This window comes from Cupressus sempervirens, chromosome 2, assembly GCF_028749045.1.
Source record: "Cupressus sempervirens isolate cs-2001-9-10 chromosome 2, ASM2874904v1, whole genome shotgun sequence".
Taxonomy (NCBI): domain Eukaryota; kingdom Viridiplantae; phylum Streptophyta; class Pinopsida; order Cupressales; family Cupressaceae; genus Cupressus; species Cupressus sempervirens.
Window position 1 is genome coordinate 468855019 of NC_143119.1, and position 15392 is coordinate 468870410.

The 15392-nt window shown below is 34.9% G+C and overlaps 1 protein-coding gene across 1 annotated transcript in view; it reads left to right on the forward strand.

Annotated features, from left to right (window-relative positions):
• Window positions 1–255: 255 nt before the first annotated feature.
• LOC149573077 (UvrABC system C protein) overlaps window positions 256–15392 on the forward strand; it is a 42851-nt gene continuing 27714 nt past the window's right edge. Inside the window, exons 1-2 of the mRNA XM_089814255.1 lie at window positions 256–609; window positions 4156–4217. Of these exons, the coding sequence (XP_089670381.1) occupies window positions 533–609; window positions 4156–4217 (139 nt within the window). The 5' untranslated portion in view covers window positions 256–532. The remainder of the gene's footprint in view (window positions 610–4155; window positions 4218–15392) is intronic.

The window sequence follows — 15392 nt, forward strand, 5'->3', positions numbered from 1 at the left end:
ATTTTTTTAAATTGGAAGAAAAACTTCGGCTATTGTTGCACTTGCTCATATGTTTTGATCAAATAAAATAGCTAATACCAAAAATATCTAATTTTTTTCATCTTTCTTTTAACTTTTTCTTGAATTTTTATTTTGCAATGAACATCGACATTTTTGACATGTGTGGAGTTGGAAGAACCATGAATCACCTTTCTCATTGTAATTTTTTAATTCATTTTTTCAACTATATATTTATCTTTTGAACCAAACAGACTTGAAATAACAAATTCCGAATATCAAATATTCTTTGGTTTGAACCAAGTCCCTAGATAAATTTTAAAAACTGTAATATAGATTTCAAGTTCCAATCCCAAATCAAAGATTTTAGATTCCAATTCCTAAATTATATTCCGACAGCCAAACGGCCCAGTATCCATTTTTATTCAGGGGATTTGGTCGTCCTATTTGGAGGTTGGAAAAAAACAGAAGACGTAGCGCTGCTATTTTTAAAGCCATACGATCATCTCAATTAGTTGAGGGCAACGAGTTGAAAATGGCTGGGGGAAATTTCATGAACAGGGTTCTACACTATGTTGTTAACGAACTTTTGGTCGATCGTCTTGCAAACAGGTATCTCTCTCGCTCTCTGAAAATAATTTGAATAGTTTTATCTGTTTCTTTTCTCATTTGCTTGTCCCACCCCCATCAAACTCTTGATAAATATAATTAATATCTAAATAAAAGGGTTGAAATGGTAATAACACTTAAAAGGGCTTCAAGCTGGAACACGGTGGATAGGGTAGAAGTTAAAGTGTTCTGGTTTTAGAGTTGGGCGTCGGCGTCTGTAGCCTCCGCTGTGAATTTCTTCAAAGCCCACTGTGAATTTTTTCATGGTCTACATTGAATCTTCCATTCGCAAATGAGTGCCGAGCTTTGCCAGTTCAAACTATAAATCATAAAAATAATGCACTGAAATCGAAAAGGCCATGTCTTTCTCAAATTTCATGAGTATAAAGGGTTTGTAAATAGGGTTAACTTGAATATTGCCAACCTTGATTGAAAAACTTCACAGAAGGCATGAAATAGGAGAAGCGTTCCTGGCACAAGTTTGTGCCAATGATTATGACTGTTGTTTCTATTATAACTAGTAGGAATTGATCAAGTGTATGGTTTCCATAATTTGAAACCCCGACAGGAGTTTGGAGTATTGCTACTGGAAAAAGCATTACTTATGATGTTTTGAAGTCAAATAGTGCACGGTAAATTTCAACTCTATTAAAGTGCACTCCCTTTGCAACCATACACTGCTTTTATCTTGATTAGCTTGTTGGTAAGTCTCAAATAACGGATAGGGATCATCACTATTCAAAGGCCAACTCGAGACATCCAATTCCATATCAACATCTTCTATGGGCAGGTCTTTTTTCATGGCTGAGATTTAGAATATCAGATCTCAACAATCTGTTGGTCCTCAAAAAGCAGTGGGACCTAGTCAGAAATGGAAGCTAAACTCAACAAATTGATTTCTAAGCATTAGTAGTTCTGGAATAGTAGATTTATGCATGTACTATTAACACTTATATTTTTGAAGTTTAACAAATTACCTTCGCCAACATCAAATTTTGTGAAGATTGAAGACCCAAATGCCAAATTGCACAAAATGCTAAAATAGATGAATCATTAGGACGATCAACATATTATCTGACTTTAACACTCTGAAATAGTGACTTGTCAAATAACTACAATCACAATGTTATGAACATATCATAACATATATTATGATCTCTAATTATCCGAAACAATATCTAAAGTAATCATAATGCTTTCGTTATCAACGACTTCCGGCATATCCGAAACAATTGCTACTGGAAAAAGCACTACTTATGATGTTTTGAAGTCAAATAGTGCACAGTAAATTTCAACTCTATTAAAGTGCACTCCCTTTGCAACCATACACTGCTTTTATCTTGATTAGCTTGTTGGTAAGTCTCAAACAACGGATAGGGATTATCACTATTCAAACAACAAGGGCAACTTGAGACATCCAATTCCATATCAACATCTTCTATGGGCAGGTCTTTTTTCATGGCTGAGATTTAGAATATCAGATCTCAACAATCTGTTGGTCCTCAAAAAGCAGTGGGACCTAGTCAGAAATGGAAGCTAAAATCAACAAATTGATTTCTAAGCATTAGTAGTTCTGGAATAGTAGATTTATGCATGTACTATTAACACTTATATTTTTGAAGTTTAACAAATTACCTTCGCCAACATCAAATTTTGTGAAGATTGAAGACCCAAATGCCAAATTGCACAAAAAGCTAAAATAGATGAATCTTTAGGATGATCAACATGTTATCATGCCAGAGTATCTTCAGCCTTCTGAACTAATTGTATAGTTAGTTTTGGGTCGAGGATTGCAAATTACAATGGATAGGGATCATCGTTATTCAAAGGGCAACTTTATTACAACGCACTCCCTTCACAACCATACACTCTGTCCATCTTGATTGGCTTGTTGATGAGTCTTAGACAATGGATGGGGATCATCATTATTCAAAGGGCAATTTGAGGCATCCAGTTCTATTTCAACATTTTCTATAGGTGGGTCTTTTGCCATGGCCGATATTTAGAATATCAGATCGCAACAATCTGTTGGTCCTCAAAAAGCAGTTTGATGTAATCAGGAATGGAAACTAAAATCAACAAATTGATTTATAAGCTTTATTAGTTCTTGAATAATAGATTTAAACATCCACTATTAACACTTGTATTTCTGAAGTTTATCAAATTACCTTCGCCAACATCAAATCATGTGAAGCTTGAAGATCCAAATGCCAAATTGCACAAAAACTAAAATAGATGAATCTTTAGGATGTTCAGCATCTTATCATGCCAAAGTATCTTCAAGTTTCTGAAATTGATTGTATATTCTTAATTTTGGATCTAGGATTGGAATTACAAATTTCCATGATCAATTTGGCATCCTCTTCACAGAGAAATTAAGAATCAGTCAAGTGAAGAAATTCTTTGAGTATCATGATTTGTGATTGCTTGAGAACAAACAATATCGGGAAGGGTGGACTGTAATGTCCACTTTTTTGAAATGGGTTTAATGTTAATGATGATAATAAATTAAAATATAATTATAAAAATATAAATTGAAGATTAATTTTATCAAAAGTCAAGAACATGTGAAGATGATGACCATTGAAGGTGATAGATATGATTTTGTGGCACAAATTAGTTTTTATATAAAACTACATATATAGCTTTCAATATATGCAACTTCCATTAATTGGTTGCAAGCTGAAGATTCTGACTGGTTCCATCATAAGGCTAACTTTGGCTTTTAATGCAACAAAATGGATCATCAAATTTTGTTTTTAATTTTCATTTCAATAGAATCGAGTGCCTCGAAGGAAAAATTTCTTTCGACATATGATCCTGATATAGGTAAGAAGAAACAGTTCAGCAGATGTCTGATTTGAATTTTGTCCAATTTCATATTCAGAGGTTGCCCATGACTTGATGGAGTACATTCAATGGCCACATTTCTGCCAATGTTACAGCTTTGGGTTCTGTATCCTGATTTCTTTGCCTGGACAGGATATTCTCATCCTGTATATCGAAGTTTAAGTCTTCTGTTTCTGTTTGTAAACTGGGTTATCTCATCAGGTTATTAGTTCTTTGATCAGTCTGATCTGCATCTAGCTCCATTCTAATCACTCTCTCTTTACCCCTTATTTCCCCACCCACACCTGTTTCTTCTTTTGTGCTGAGCTGTACTCCTATTTGTGCCTTGTTGCTGTTGGCATCTATAACATACCACTCTCTCTTTTTGATCAATTATTTTCGAAGATTGCAATCTGCACCCACACATAATTGTAAATGAAATCATGTTGCTTACGGGATTCTGCTATGAAATAATCTGTGAGTCGTGTTGACTTCTAATTGTGGAACTAGCTAAAGATTTCTTTTTTTGGATTGGGTATTCTAAATATAACTGTGTAAACAGCTTGTTTTTTATTATCTCAATTAGTTTCTGAGCCTGACAAGGGCATCAGCTTAGCTGATCTACTTTTGTGAGATTGCTGATTTCTTGTTTGCAGTATATTAGTATTTTGGAATCTTTGAAGGCATAAATAACGTCCTATAATGGAACTATCTGTGCAGCCATTCATTTCAGAGATTTGCAGTGAGATCATCAATTGCAATTCAAGAATTATCTAAGAAAGGTATTTTTGTTTTGCCTCATACATTTCATTCATTCTTTTGCAAAAAACCTTTAAAGGTCTTTTCAAACACAGCTGATAAAGTAAATTCATTTTCCTTTTTATTCTTTAAATATGTATGAAATTAATACTACCTAGTTCTCTATATAGTTTTCTTAACATTGATAGAATTGTAAAGCAAACTGAATATGGACTGCCTTGATAAGGGACTTGTTTTTTGTGTTCCTTTTCTACCTTGTTTTTTGAAAATTGCTCAGTGACATGCTTTGGGAGAATTTTGGTATGGTCTATGGTGAAGGATGGTTGTCAAACTTTATGGTTGAGTTTGCCTTGTGTCTAACAAACTATTTGAAAGCTGATTTCATGTTCCATCTTGCTGATTCTGTCAAGTCTGATTACTCATGACAAATGAGTGACCCTGGACATTTTGGGGATAGGTCTGCTTGAACTTGCAATTATCAGAAAGTTTAGCTCTCTGTCACTATTATTGAAGGTTTATTATCTTGTTATTGATTATCTTGCTTAGTTGCTAGCTCTCTAGATGAAATCTAGGTGAAGTTATAAGTGTGTGTGGAAGCCTTTTGTGTTTGTGTTCGAACCTTTGCATGTGTGTTTAATGCCCTATTTTGTTTATGCTTGTGGACCAAAAACTCATTTCAATGTCTTACAAACTAAAGGGAATCACAAAGCAAGTAATTATTAATTTTTAATTTCCATTATCAATTATATTTTTGCATATGTGAAAAATGGGACATAACTAGTTTTAATTGCGCAAACAGGGCACACGAATTCACAAATGGAGAACTTGTAACTCTCAAAAGTATTTGAGATCTTTATTTATGTGAGATTCTATGGCAACTCATAATTAGGGAGTTACGATTGGCAATCAATGAGGCAGGTTACAAAAAGCGTGTTCTGGGAGATCATATCTAATAATTAACATGTTTTTTGATATTGAATGTCCAAGGAACATCTTATAATTATTCATGACAATTGGAATTTGGGAGTATAAGAAGGGCTTCTTCACTAGCCAAAACTGGTTGGGATTTAGTTGTCAGTTGTTGGTGTGAATAATGTCTTATACCTAGTTAAGTCTTTTACCTAATTAGTTTGTAGTAGGGGACTTATTCAGATGACTTAAGATTACTTAGATCCTAGGTTTTCTTCTAGAGGTCTTAGTTGTCTAGAGAAGATCTCACCATATCTTATCTTTTATTTAATTCTATCTACCTAGGTCATTTAATAATTAATTGCAGAAGTATTTAATAATTAATTGAGGCAGTTGTCTCATTGTATAGGATTAAGATACATGTTGACATTCTGTCTGATGCTATCTCGCACCTTGCATCTCATGTGCATTTTCATCCATTCTTGCAGTCATAATCAGGCAGGTTATTCTTGTCAATCTCTCTTTTGTGAAAGTTATTTTGGTCTGTAGTTGTTTGTGGGGGTGTTGAAGAGTCACAGTTTCCTCCTCCACGGTACCTGAGTTCTAGTTTTGGAGACTATTCCACAAATTTGAAAGTGCTTTGGGGGGGGGGGGGGGGGATTTTTTGGGTATGCTTTGGTGCGTAATGGACCTCACCACTGAGTTGTAGGCACTAGGACCTCTGTTTCGATATCAAATACTTAAATTTTGAATGATGTTAATTTGGGACATTTTTGAGGGTTTGAAGGAATTTTAACAAGGATCTGTCCATATAGTTATACTGAATCCAGACAACATAGATTCACTGTCTGTCGTTCTCCCTGCAGGCTTTAGGGACTATATAGTTTGTGGCTTGTGCAGACTGGATTGGTCAACAAAATATTCCTAGTATGGGCGGAATATTCTTCTGTTGGTTGATATCATCCTTTGCATATGATGGTAACAAATTGAACTTTGAAAAGGTGTTTTTAAATTATATATTTTTTTCAACATATCATCAATTTGGTCAATGGTTTTTTTCTGAACCTTGGTTTTGTGAGAACTGATAGTGGTCATGTTGTGTGGGGAATGCTTGGAATTAAGCCCTTGGTGGACATGGAATGACATGGCTCTGCTCGCCGCCCATGCATCATCCCATTTTTTAGTGAACTGCAGGCATTGGCTGAGGTCCCATGGGTGACCACACTTCAGTCCCTAGGCTCTCTAATTTTTACCCCTAAGTCCTAAAGGTTTTTTTTCTTTTTGCTTTTTGCTATAACTTTTTGCAAATAGATGCATTCTATTACAACAAAATATTGCCAAAAAGTTGATTTTGTAAGCTTCAAAGTTCCCATGATTAGACTCAGCAAGGCCAACTCGACTCGTGATTCAGCTACAACTTGGCAATGACTTGGGAAAATGAAAGTGTATATATATATATCATGACCCAGACCGAGCCATGAAAACCCCGTCAGGTCTGCTCAGCTAGGTGACCCGGACTACCCAAACGACTCGTGGTTAGTCATGGAACAAGATATTTGGAGAATTTTTGCCATTTGCTGCTTATTTTTTCTAGGTTGAAGTCAGAACTTACTTTTCTACCTCTGAGCTCATGGTTTTTTGCTCCAGATTTTGTTTTTCTCCATCCTTGTGACTTTTAGAAGTTATTCATGAGCACTAGAATTCTGTGCATGCTTTTTTTGCAGATTTGTTTCCAAAATGTATTTAATTTTAAAGCCAGCTTGACATTATTGGGGAACTTGTAAATTTGCAAAAAATTGTTATTTTTTTGAACCAAGAAGATATTTTCTTGTATTGTAAAGGGTATTTTTCTTTTTGTCTGTTGTTCTTTATGATTTTAGCATGGATCTGCCAGAAGTTGTATTTAACTCCACTATCATGAGTGCAAAACACAAATGGAGGTTTTGTTGTTAAAATTAAAGTTGCAAGGAATCATACAAGTAACAGATCCATAACCCACAGTGTTGTATAAAAAGAAGAAAATGGTTTATAGAAGAGCTGAAGCCCTTGGTGCTCTCATTTTGTCCTTTTCTTCTATTCTTAGATATCATTGTATAACATGTACTCATCTTAATGAAATTTGGACCACCTCAGGGATTCTCTTTGGTAAGCTAGATAAGATAAGAAAATTTAAGCTGGAGATTTGATTATATCTTCAGATCTTGTTTATATCTAGGACTTTTTCACTAAACTCAATTCTCTTAGATTGCAGTTGGCTGATTATGGGGTCACTAAATAGGATAAACAATTGATTTTTTCTTACTCTTGCTAAGGCAGGTTCCAATTATTCAGTTTTTGTTTCTACACTTTATCCTACTTGAAATTAGTGCACAAAAATGCTTCTCTTGATGAATTTGCAACTCACAAGGGAACAAGTCAAGTTGGCAAATACAGACACATTGAAGTCTTCAAAGTCAGATGCTCTTTTTATAAAAGGCTTGAAATGCTTCAATTGGAATATGTAAGAATAAATCAATAAAGACCTCATGTCTAATGAGAAAGCTAAGGATTCACCTTCACAAAACACCCTTGAGTCCACAACCTCTTTCAAAGAGTGATCATCTAAAATGAAGAATTTTAGATGTGCATATTATAGAAGCCTAGGACGTGTTCAGCATAGGTGTTATGAAAACAAGATTGATGAACTTACACACCCTTAGAAGCACATCTGATTGCCCTCGTCAATGTCTTCTTTTTCAACATCACAATCCACAATATTTTCCTCAACATAGTTTGGAATTGCAGGAGTTGCAAATGAGATCGACAAAATGAAAGGCAAAGCACTCTTGGTCTCTACAAGTCATGAATTTGGGAGATGGCTTCATCTCATCATATTGCATCATATGTGGAATGTTCTCTCCTTTTGAGCCTTTTAGTTCCCCAAAAATATTGATGGGTAAAAACACATAGATGAAGGCTTGTGGGAAAGGTTCCATTGAAATTGAAGCAAACACTTTTTGGTGATAGTGATGTACTTTGTGTTCCATCCTTGTCATTTAATCTCCTTTCTATCCATGAAATTGCTCACAGTGGACTAGTTAAAACAATCGAGACTCCTAATTTTGCTTACATTAGGGATGTTGAGACTAGAGAGATCACTGCTATAGGGATGGCTGATCATTTATCTCGTGTGTATTACTTTACTTACATTACTATTAATGATGGTAATGTTTCTTTGACTAATGTTAACACACTATCATAAAGTGCTAGTCATTTTTGTGAGGAGAAGTTTAATCATTTGAATCTTGGTATTCTTGATTATGTTGCTGAGCTTCATACTCATCCACCTCTTCACCTTTTAGTGCTTCTATTTAATGAGATGATCACAATTTTTCACTTCTTGTTTTTTGGGATGAGTATTTGACAAGGATTTCAAACTTGTTTATGGAATCTCAAATTTGTAGATTTGAACGACACTCTTGAGGGGATTTTTCGCCTCTTTGATGATAGTTTCAAACTTTCAACACAACTATAGTGTCAATTTCAATTTTTTTGGATATTGACATTCATGAGTTTCTTTACTCACTTGATTGTCATGTTTCCTTGGTTGAGTTTGATCATGAGTCTATGTGGCTTATTCAAGCTTGGAGACTCTTACTTAGTTTTCAAATACATACATTTTGAGCCTTCTTTCTTGCTCCTTTACATGGAGTGGCTTCATCATTCTATGGACTTGTTTTTTCCAAAGGGAAGATATGTTGCTTGCAAGCATTGGATCACTTTTTTGTATCAAAGAATCCTTCATTGGCATCAAAGCTTCTTCATTGTGGGGGTCATATCTTCTCTCTTTTTCCCTCGTATGGGGGATCATTGATTATATATTCATGATGGATGTAGTCCTTGGGGCGTATTGTTGAGCCCTCCATACATCATTCTTTTTTATGTCTTTTGTTTTCTTTGAGAGAGTTTTGTCCCATTGGGTTTTCTACTTTTTATTGTTTGTGAGATACTTGCATTGTAAATGGGTATCTAACATGGTTTTGTATTCGAGATTTATAATAATGTTGCATCTTTGCATAATAATGTACTTTCTAAATTGTACTTACGGGGTATGTTGGTGTGAAAAAGGTTTTGTACCTAGTAAAGTCTTCTACGTAGCTAGTCCTTGTTAAGGGTACTATACACATGACTATGTTACATAGATCCTAAGTGTGCTAAGAGTCTAAACCATCTCAATAAAATCTCATCATATCTTTTCTTTACAACTTTTATTAAGATAGTTGTCTTATTCTATAGGATTAAGACACACGTTAACATACTTTATACCCTGTCTTACATTTTGCCTTTATAAGCAAGGCATCTCATATGCATTTTCGTTCATTCTTGCATCCATTATCAAGCAAGTTATTCTTGCCAGTTTCTCTCTTGTGGAAGTTATTTTGGTCTTGCATGTGTTCCTAGGGTGTGAGGAGTCACCCATAACTCATAAATGGTTTGTGGAAACCGATTTAGTGTGGCTTAATTGAAGAGAGAATAATTGCATATGAACTAATATTATAATATTGTTTTATTATTGTTTACTAGCATATTGGGATGTTGGGATTGTGCCCCAACCTTTATACAAGATAGGTAGCTTCTTTAAATAATATCTTTTGTCAATTTATCAATTCCTTGTTGAGTTTGAGTGCTTTTATTAATCTATAGAATTTGATTATGAAAACTTTTGGATTCTTGGAGTATAGAGGACGAAATCCCTTTGGTTTCTTGAGAGGGATCTCATACAGAAATTATATGCGTACATCAAAGATTATTTTGGGTTTCAGTTTGTTTTTTGCAAGACTATGAAGAAGGGGGCTATAACATTCACAATTTATTTTTCAAATTTCAAATGAATTACTATAGTTTCTGATTTGTACTAGCATTTTGTTGTATAATTGAAGGATGCAGATTAATTCTAGTATTTTGGTGAATTTATAATTCACGTGTGCAAACTTTGAGTGTTTTTAATGACACTATTTTATGAGAAACAACACTTTGTATTATAGCCTTGGACATGCAATTTTGGTGGAGGCTATTTCACTATATTTTATTTTATCCGTCAATTTCATTTCAGGTTTGAAAATATTTGCAAAATATATTGTTGGGGGAATTATAGTGGTATTAGAGCTATGACCTTGCTAGCTTGTAGGGTACATATAGTTGTTGATGCACACGTTAGATTTTTGAGATCTATAAGAAATGGGAAAAATGCTTAGTTATTGGATTCGTGCCCAAGAGGTTGGATTTTTGTTCAGGTTCGATCCAAATTCGGATTTGTGCCAAATTGAGAGGATCCTTGTTTTACATTGTAGATCCATCTGGCCTATGAATCCAAACAGATCCACATTGTAAAACAAGGATCCTGCCTGCACGAATTGCGAGGACCCACAGGTAGGACAAGGTTTTAAGTGGGGCCAACGTATTTAATATGACTTTTTAATTTATTTTCGCCTCCTAACCCTAAAACAACCCTTTTATTGAACATCCAAATATATTTCACTTCACGTTTGATCTCTATTTTGCTCTCATTGTATATTTCTCTTTTTTTTTGTATATATAATGCACACACGCACATAGACACACACATACACACACACAAATCATACAAATCATAATTGGATTTTTTTCACGAATCCACAGATTTGATTCACGTGCCCGAATTGGATTCGGATCCCGCAACTAAGGAAAAATGCAGTCACAATGATGGAAATACAAAAGAGCCAAGTTAAAATGTTCGATTTTGCTGCAAAGGTTATAGAGTAGTATGCCAAATCCAATTCCAACTAAAACATCATATAAAAATGATCTTGACAAAATCTATGAGCAGTATTGAGAGGAATTTGATGCTTTCACAGCTGCAATAAATTTTGATGATTATTTAGAGTTACCTGGAAAATGAAAGAGGCCAATATGAGTACATAAGAGAGCTGAAGGAAAAAGAGGGAGAATCATAACCAATTTAACAATTCATTAAGGAACAAATCATTAAGCATGAACCGGAGTAAGTTGACCTACAAATGAGAGATCGAATTGAATTGGAGGTAAAAGTTTGTACCATTGAGAAAGAGATCTAATTATTTCTAAGGAGCTCTCACATTGGGAAACTGAAATGACCCACTCAGTTTGGTTGGCTGCTAGCTGTTAACTCTGCAGTACTGTTCTTATAATTCATTGCCAAGAGATTGTTTGTTGCTTGCTTGTTTGTTGTTTGCTTCAAAACACAAGATTGGTTGAAGAAGTTTATTGGAACATTTCACAGAAAATTAAATGTTAACATGAGCTCAACAACCAGATATCTACAACTCAAATTAAAATTGCTCATTCACCATATACTTCAGAAAGCTACAACTGAGTTAGTAACCAGTACCAGTCTGCAGGTCTATGCTCGCCGTGTTATTGAATCAAGTAGGAGTAAGATTTCCTGTTGTAATGATATTCCAGTGTGGCTGAACCGTTGAATCTTTTAATATGATTCCTGTTGGTCTGAATTTGTAGACGCTTCATTCCCACCCCTTGTCAGCTTAGTTGAATGCCTCCAATGTATGGAAAGTGTATTCATGACGCTTGACCATTTACTTCATATCTACCATTTCCCAACCAATTACTGGTGTGGTCAACCATTTGATTGTTCCTTGACACTCTCGGATATCCTCCCCGTACTTCTTCCTTCATGTATGGGTTGGTTGCTCTTTTCAGATAACCAAACTTCCCAATGTTTCCACTGCAAAGCACAACCAACTTGCAAGTTGAGCATTCTGAAAGTTTGTCCCTCTCTGAACCGTTGGAACCTGATGTTCTTCTTATGCAAAACACATTTCATTCTATCTCCGACTCAATAGAAATCTCTTTCTTGCTAGTCCCAAGGCCATGTACTAGATCATGGTGTCAAGACTGGCAAGTGACGAGGGGCTACGTTATCCCAATCCTTCAAACTTGGTATTTCCAACTAATGAATTCCTGCTTAGTTTTTTTTCACAATTCGATCTTTGGTCTTCGTTTTGTCCTCCTCTTGTCTAAAACTTCATTCCATCAAAATACTGTATGCAATCCCAACAACCATAATGCTTGACTGTTCATGTTCTGCCATTACAAAACCACACTTACAAGGTGAGTAAGGAAACATTATGCCCGTGAGCATATACCAACTCAGTTCTCCACTAAGGATAAAAGTTAGATCACCCTTAACACATTAGCGTCATAAAAAATTATAGTAAACTCCATGTTATCTTAATTCGGTCGCTTTGCGTACGTGATGCCAATAAACACCAAATAATCTTCATGATCCCTATTAAGTCCGAGATAGCCTCTTTGGGATAAAAAGTTATAAGGGCCAATGATTAATTCTGATGACAATAACGATTAATTCTGATGACAATTTCATGTAGTAGACATTACAGTCTGCCCGCTGTGAAATTCCTTGCCCTCAAGCAATCTCATTCTGGGATGCTGCAAAATGACTTCATTTTCCCATGTCGCATCCTTGCTTGGTAGATCCTTCCACTACACCAAGTATTCCCTGATTGACTATTTTTCGGAGCATACACTCTCTAGTGTCCAAAATTGCCTTAAGAACCAATACCAACCTTCCCTCATTATGCAGAGGAGGCAACTCAGCTGAAGGTGCCACATTATGTCCCAATACCTTTTTGAGGGGCGACACATGAAACATATTATGTATCCAGCTATCAATTGGTAACTCCAACTCATAGGTTACTCCTCCAATCCATCGACTCACTCTGAAGGGCCCATAATAATGTGGCTTCAATTTGTCCACTCTGCTCTTCTTAAGGGAGGAGTGTTTGTAAGGTTGCAACATGTGGTAGACCATGTCTTCTATCTCAAATGTTCGCTTAACTCAGCACTGATCTGTGTTCTATTTTTTCTTGTTTTGAGCCTTTTGCATATTCTCCCTCAAGGATCCAATGATATCTTGATTCTCTTGCAACATTTCTTTGGCCCTAGGCACTCCACAGTCACTGAATAGAAATTTATGTAATTTGGATTATCATACCCGTAGAGAGCCATAAAGGGTGTCATCTAAATGGACATGTGGTATGTAGTGTTATAGAAAAACTCACCAAGGTGCAACCATTTCACCCTCGCTCTCTACTTCCCTACTATGTAGTTGCAAACATATCCTTTAACCCATTAGTTCACTATCTTAGTCTGACCGTCAGTTTGAGGTTGATAGCTTGTGCTTGGGGTAAGCTCAATCCCACATAACCTGAAAAGCTCTTGCCAAAGGAGACAAATGAATTTTTAGTCTTGGTCACTGACAATAGTCCATTTCGACCCATGCAACCTAAATATCTCTCTAAAGAATAACTTTGTTACTTGTACCACTGTATATGTCGATGCGATGGCAAAGAAATCCACAAGCTTAGTCAATGAATTGACCACCGTATAAATGCAATTCTTACCTTGGGCCTTAGGCAAGCTCGTAATAAAATCCATCAACATAGTGTCCCATTGTTGTTTTTCTTGAATCGTTTCTGCAAATGTAGTAACATTGCCAATGTGATTGATGCTTTTTAAATGCAGTTTGGATCTCATATACATAAAAGAGGAGGAGACATGTCTCTTCAAGAGACATGTCCCTATATTTTAATCATCATTAGTTAATAAAGAACTATATGTATAACACACCTTTAAGCATATATATAATATTAATATATTAACCATATATGTAATATATTATTATATAATAATATATAATGCATTATATATATAATATATATTTTATTACATATATAATATATATTATATATAAGAGATATAATGCATAATATATATAATATATATTATATTACATATATAATATATATTATATTACATATATAATATATATTATATATAAGATATTTATCTTAAAGATAATTTACCATTAACGAGGTATTTCATGATAAAATCAAACCGACAGAAGCTACAACAAAGTCATGACCCATAGAGACATGACTATACTTGGCCAAAGGCCACATAGGGTCATGTCCCAACTTGATCACTGTCGTTGAATAAGCAAATACAATTACTTTGCTTCTCAATCGACAATCATGTGGAGGTAAAACAATTACATTCAGGATCTTCATAACATAATAGTCTCTTTTGATTATAAGAGCCCAATTAGTTAAGGAAAGTCATTTATAAATATATTCTTATATATATATATATATTCTTATCAATAATATGAGACATAAAACAATGTTCATATAAATTATGAATATAAATACTCAATGTAATGAGTATATCACTTCGACTGATGCTATACTTTAACACTCCCTCTTAGTAAGGGAGAAGTAACAAAAACATTTTATGAGACATTAGTATCAAGGATATCTATACACAACATATTATCTGACTTTAACACTCTGAAATAGTGACTTGTCAAATAACTACAATCACAATGTTATGAACACTATCATAACATATATTATGATCTCTAATTGTCCGAAACAATATCTAAAGTAATCATAATGCTTTCGTTATCAATGACTTCCGGCATATCCGAAACAAAACTATCATAATAACAGGCCTATCATTTGCAAGATTGTCATCTTACAAAGATTACCTTCTGTCTGTTCGTTATCATGGTTTCCGGCAAAATTCGGCCCGAAGAACCATGATAACAGGTCTACCATTTATAAGATCGTCATCTTATAATGGTTACCTTCTGTTTATATATGTCAATGAAAGATCGTCACCTTTCATTACATATCATATGTCAAATAGTAACCACCATGAACCAAGTCAGGGGGTGGTGCAAAGGCTTTCATCGCAATTCTCTCTCATAGAGAAGAATGCATTACAAGGAATTTCCTTTAGAACTTCTCCTCATAGAGAAGATATCATCCACAAGGGATTGCACCTCAAAATTCTCCCTCTAAACAATGATCTTGGGAAGTTTAGTTACTCCCTTAGAGGCTCTCTTCCCCCAAGGATTCTTGTCACACTTACTCTGAATCTGATATCGATTTTCTGATCTTCTCGTCATAAGTCATCACTTCCTCATGATATACATAGGATTAGGCCCATCAAAATCATGTAGTCACACACATGTATTTTTAGACTCCCTCTAAGTATCTATCTTCTAAGCTCCTGCATTGCCTTCGAAGAAGTGTCATACTCCCTCTTAATGTAGAGGAATCTTACACTCTTAATCATCAAGGATGTTTTCTTCAAGAGCCTCACTTTATCCATCTTGATCATCAGTATCTTGGGAGCTACTATCATTAGATTTAGTCTGCACAATATTTGTTAGCATATATAAAGTACCA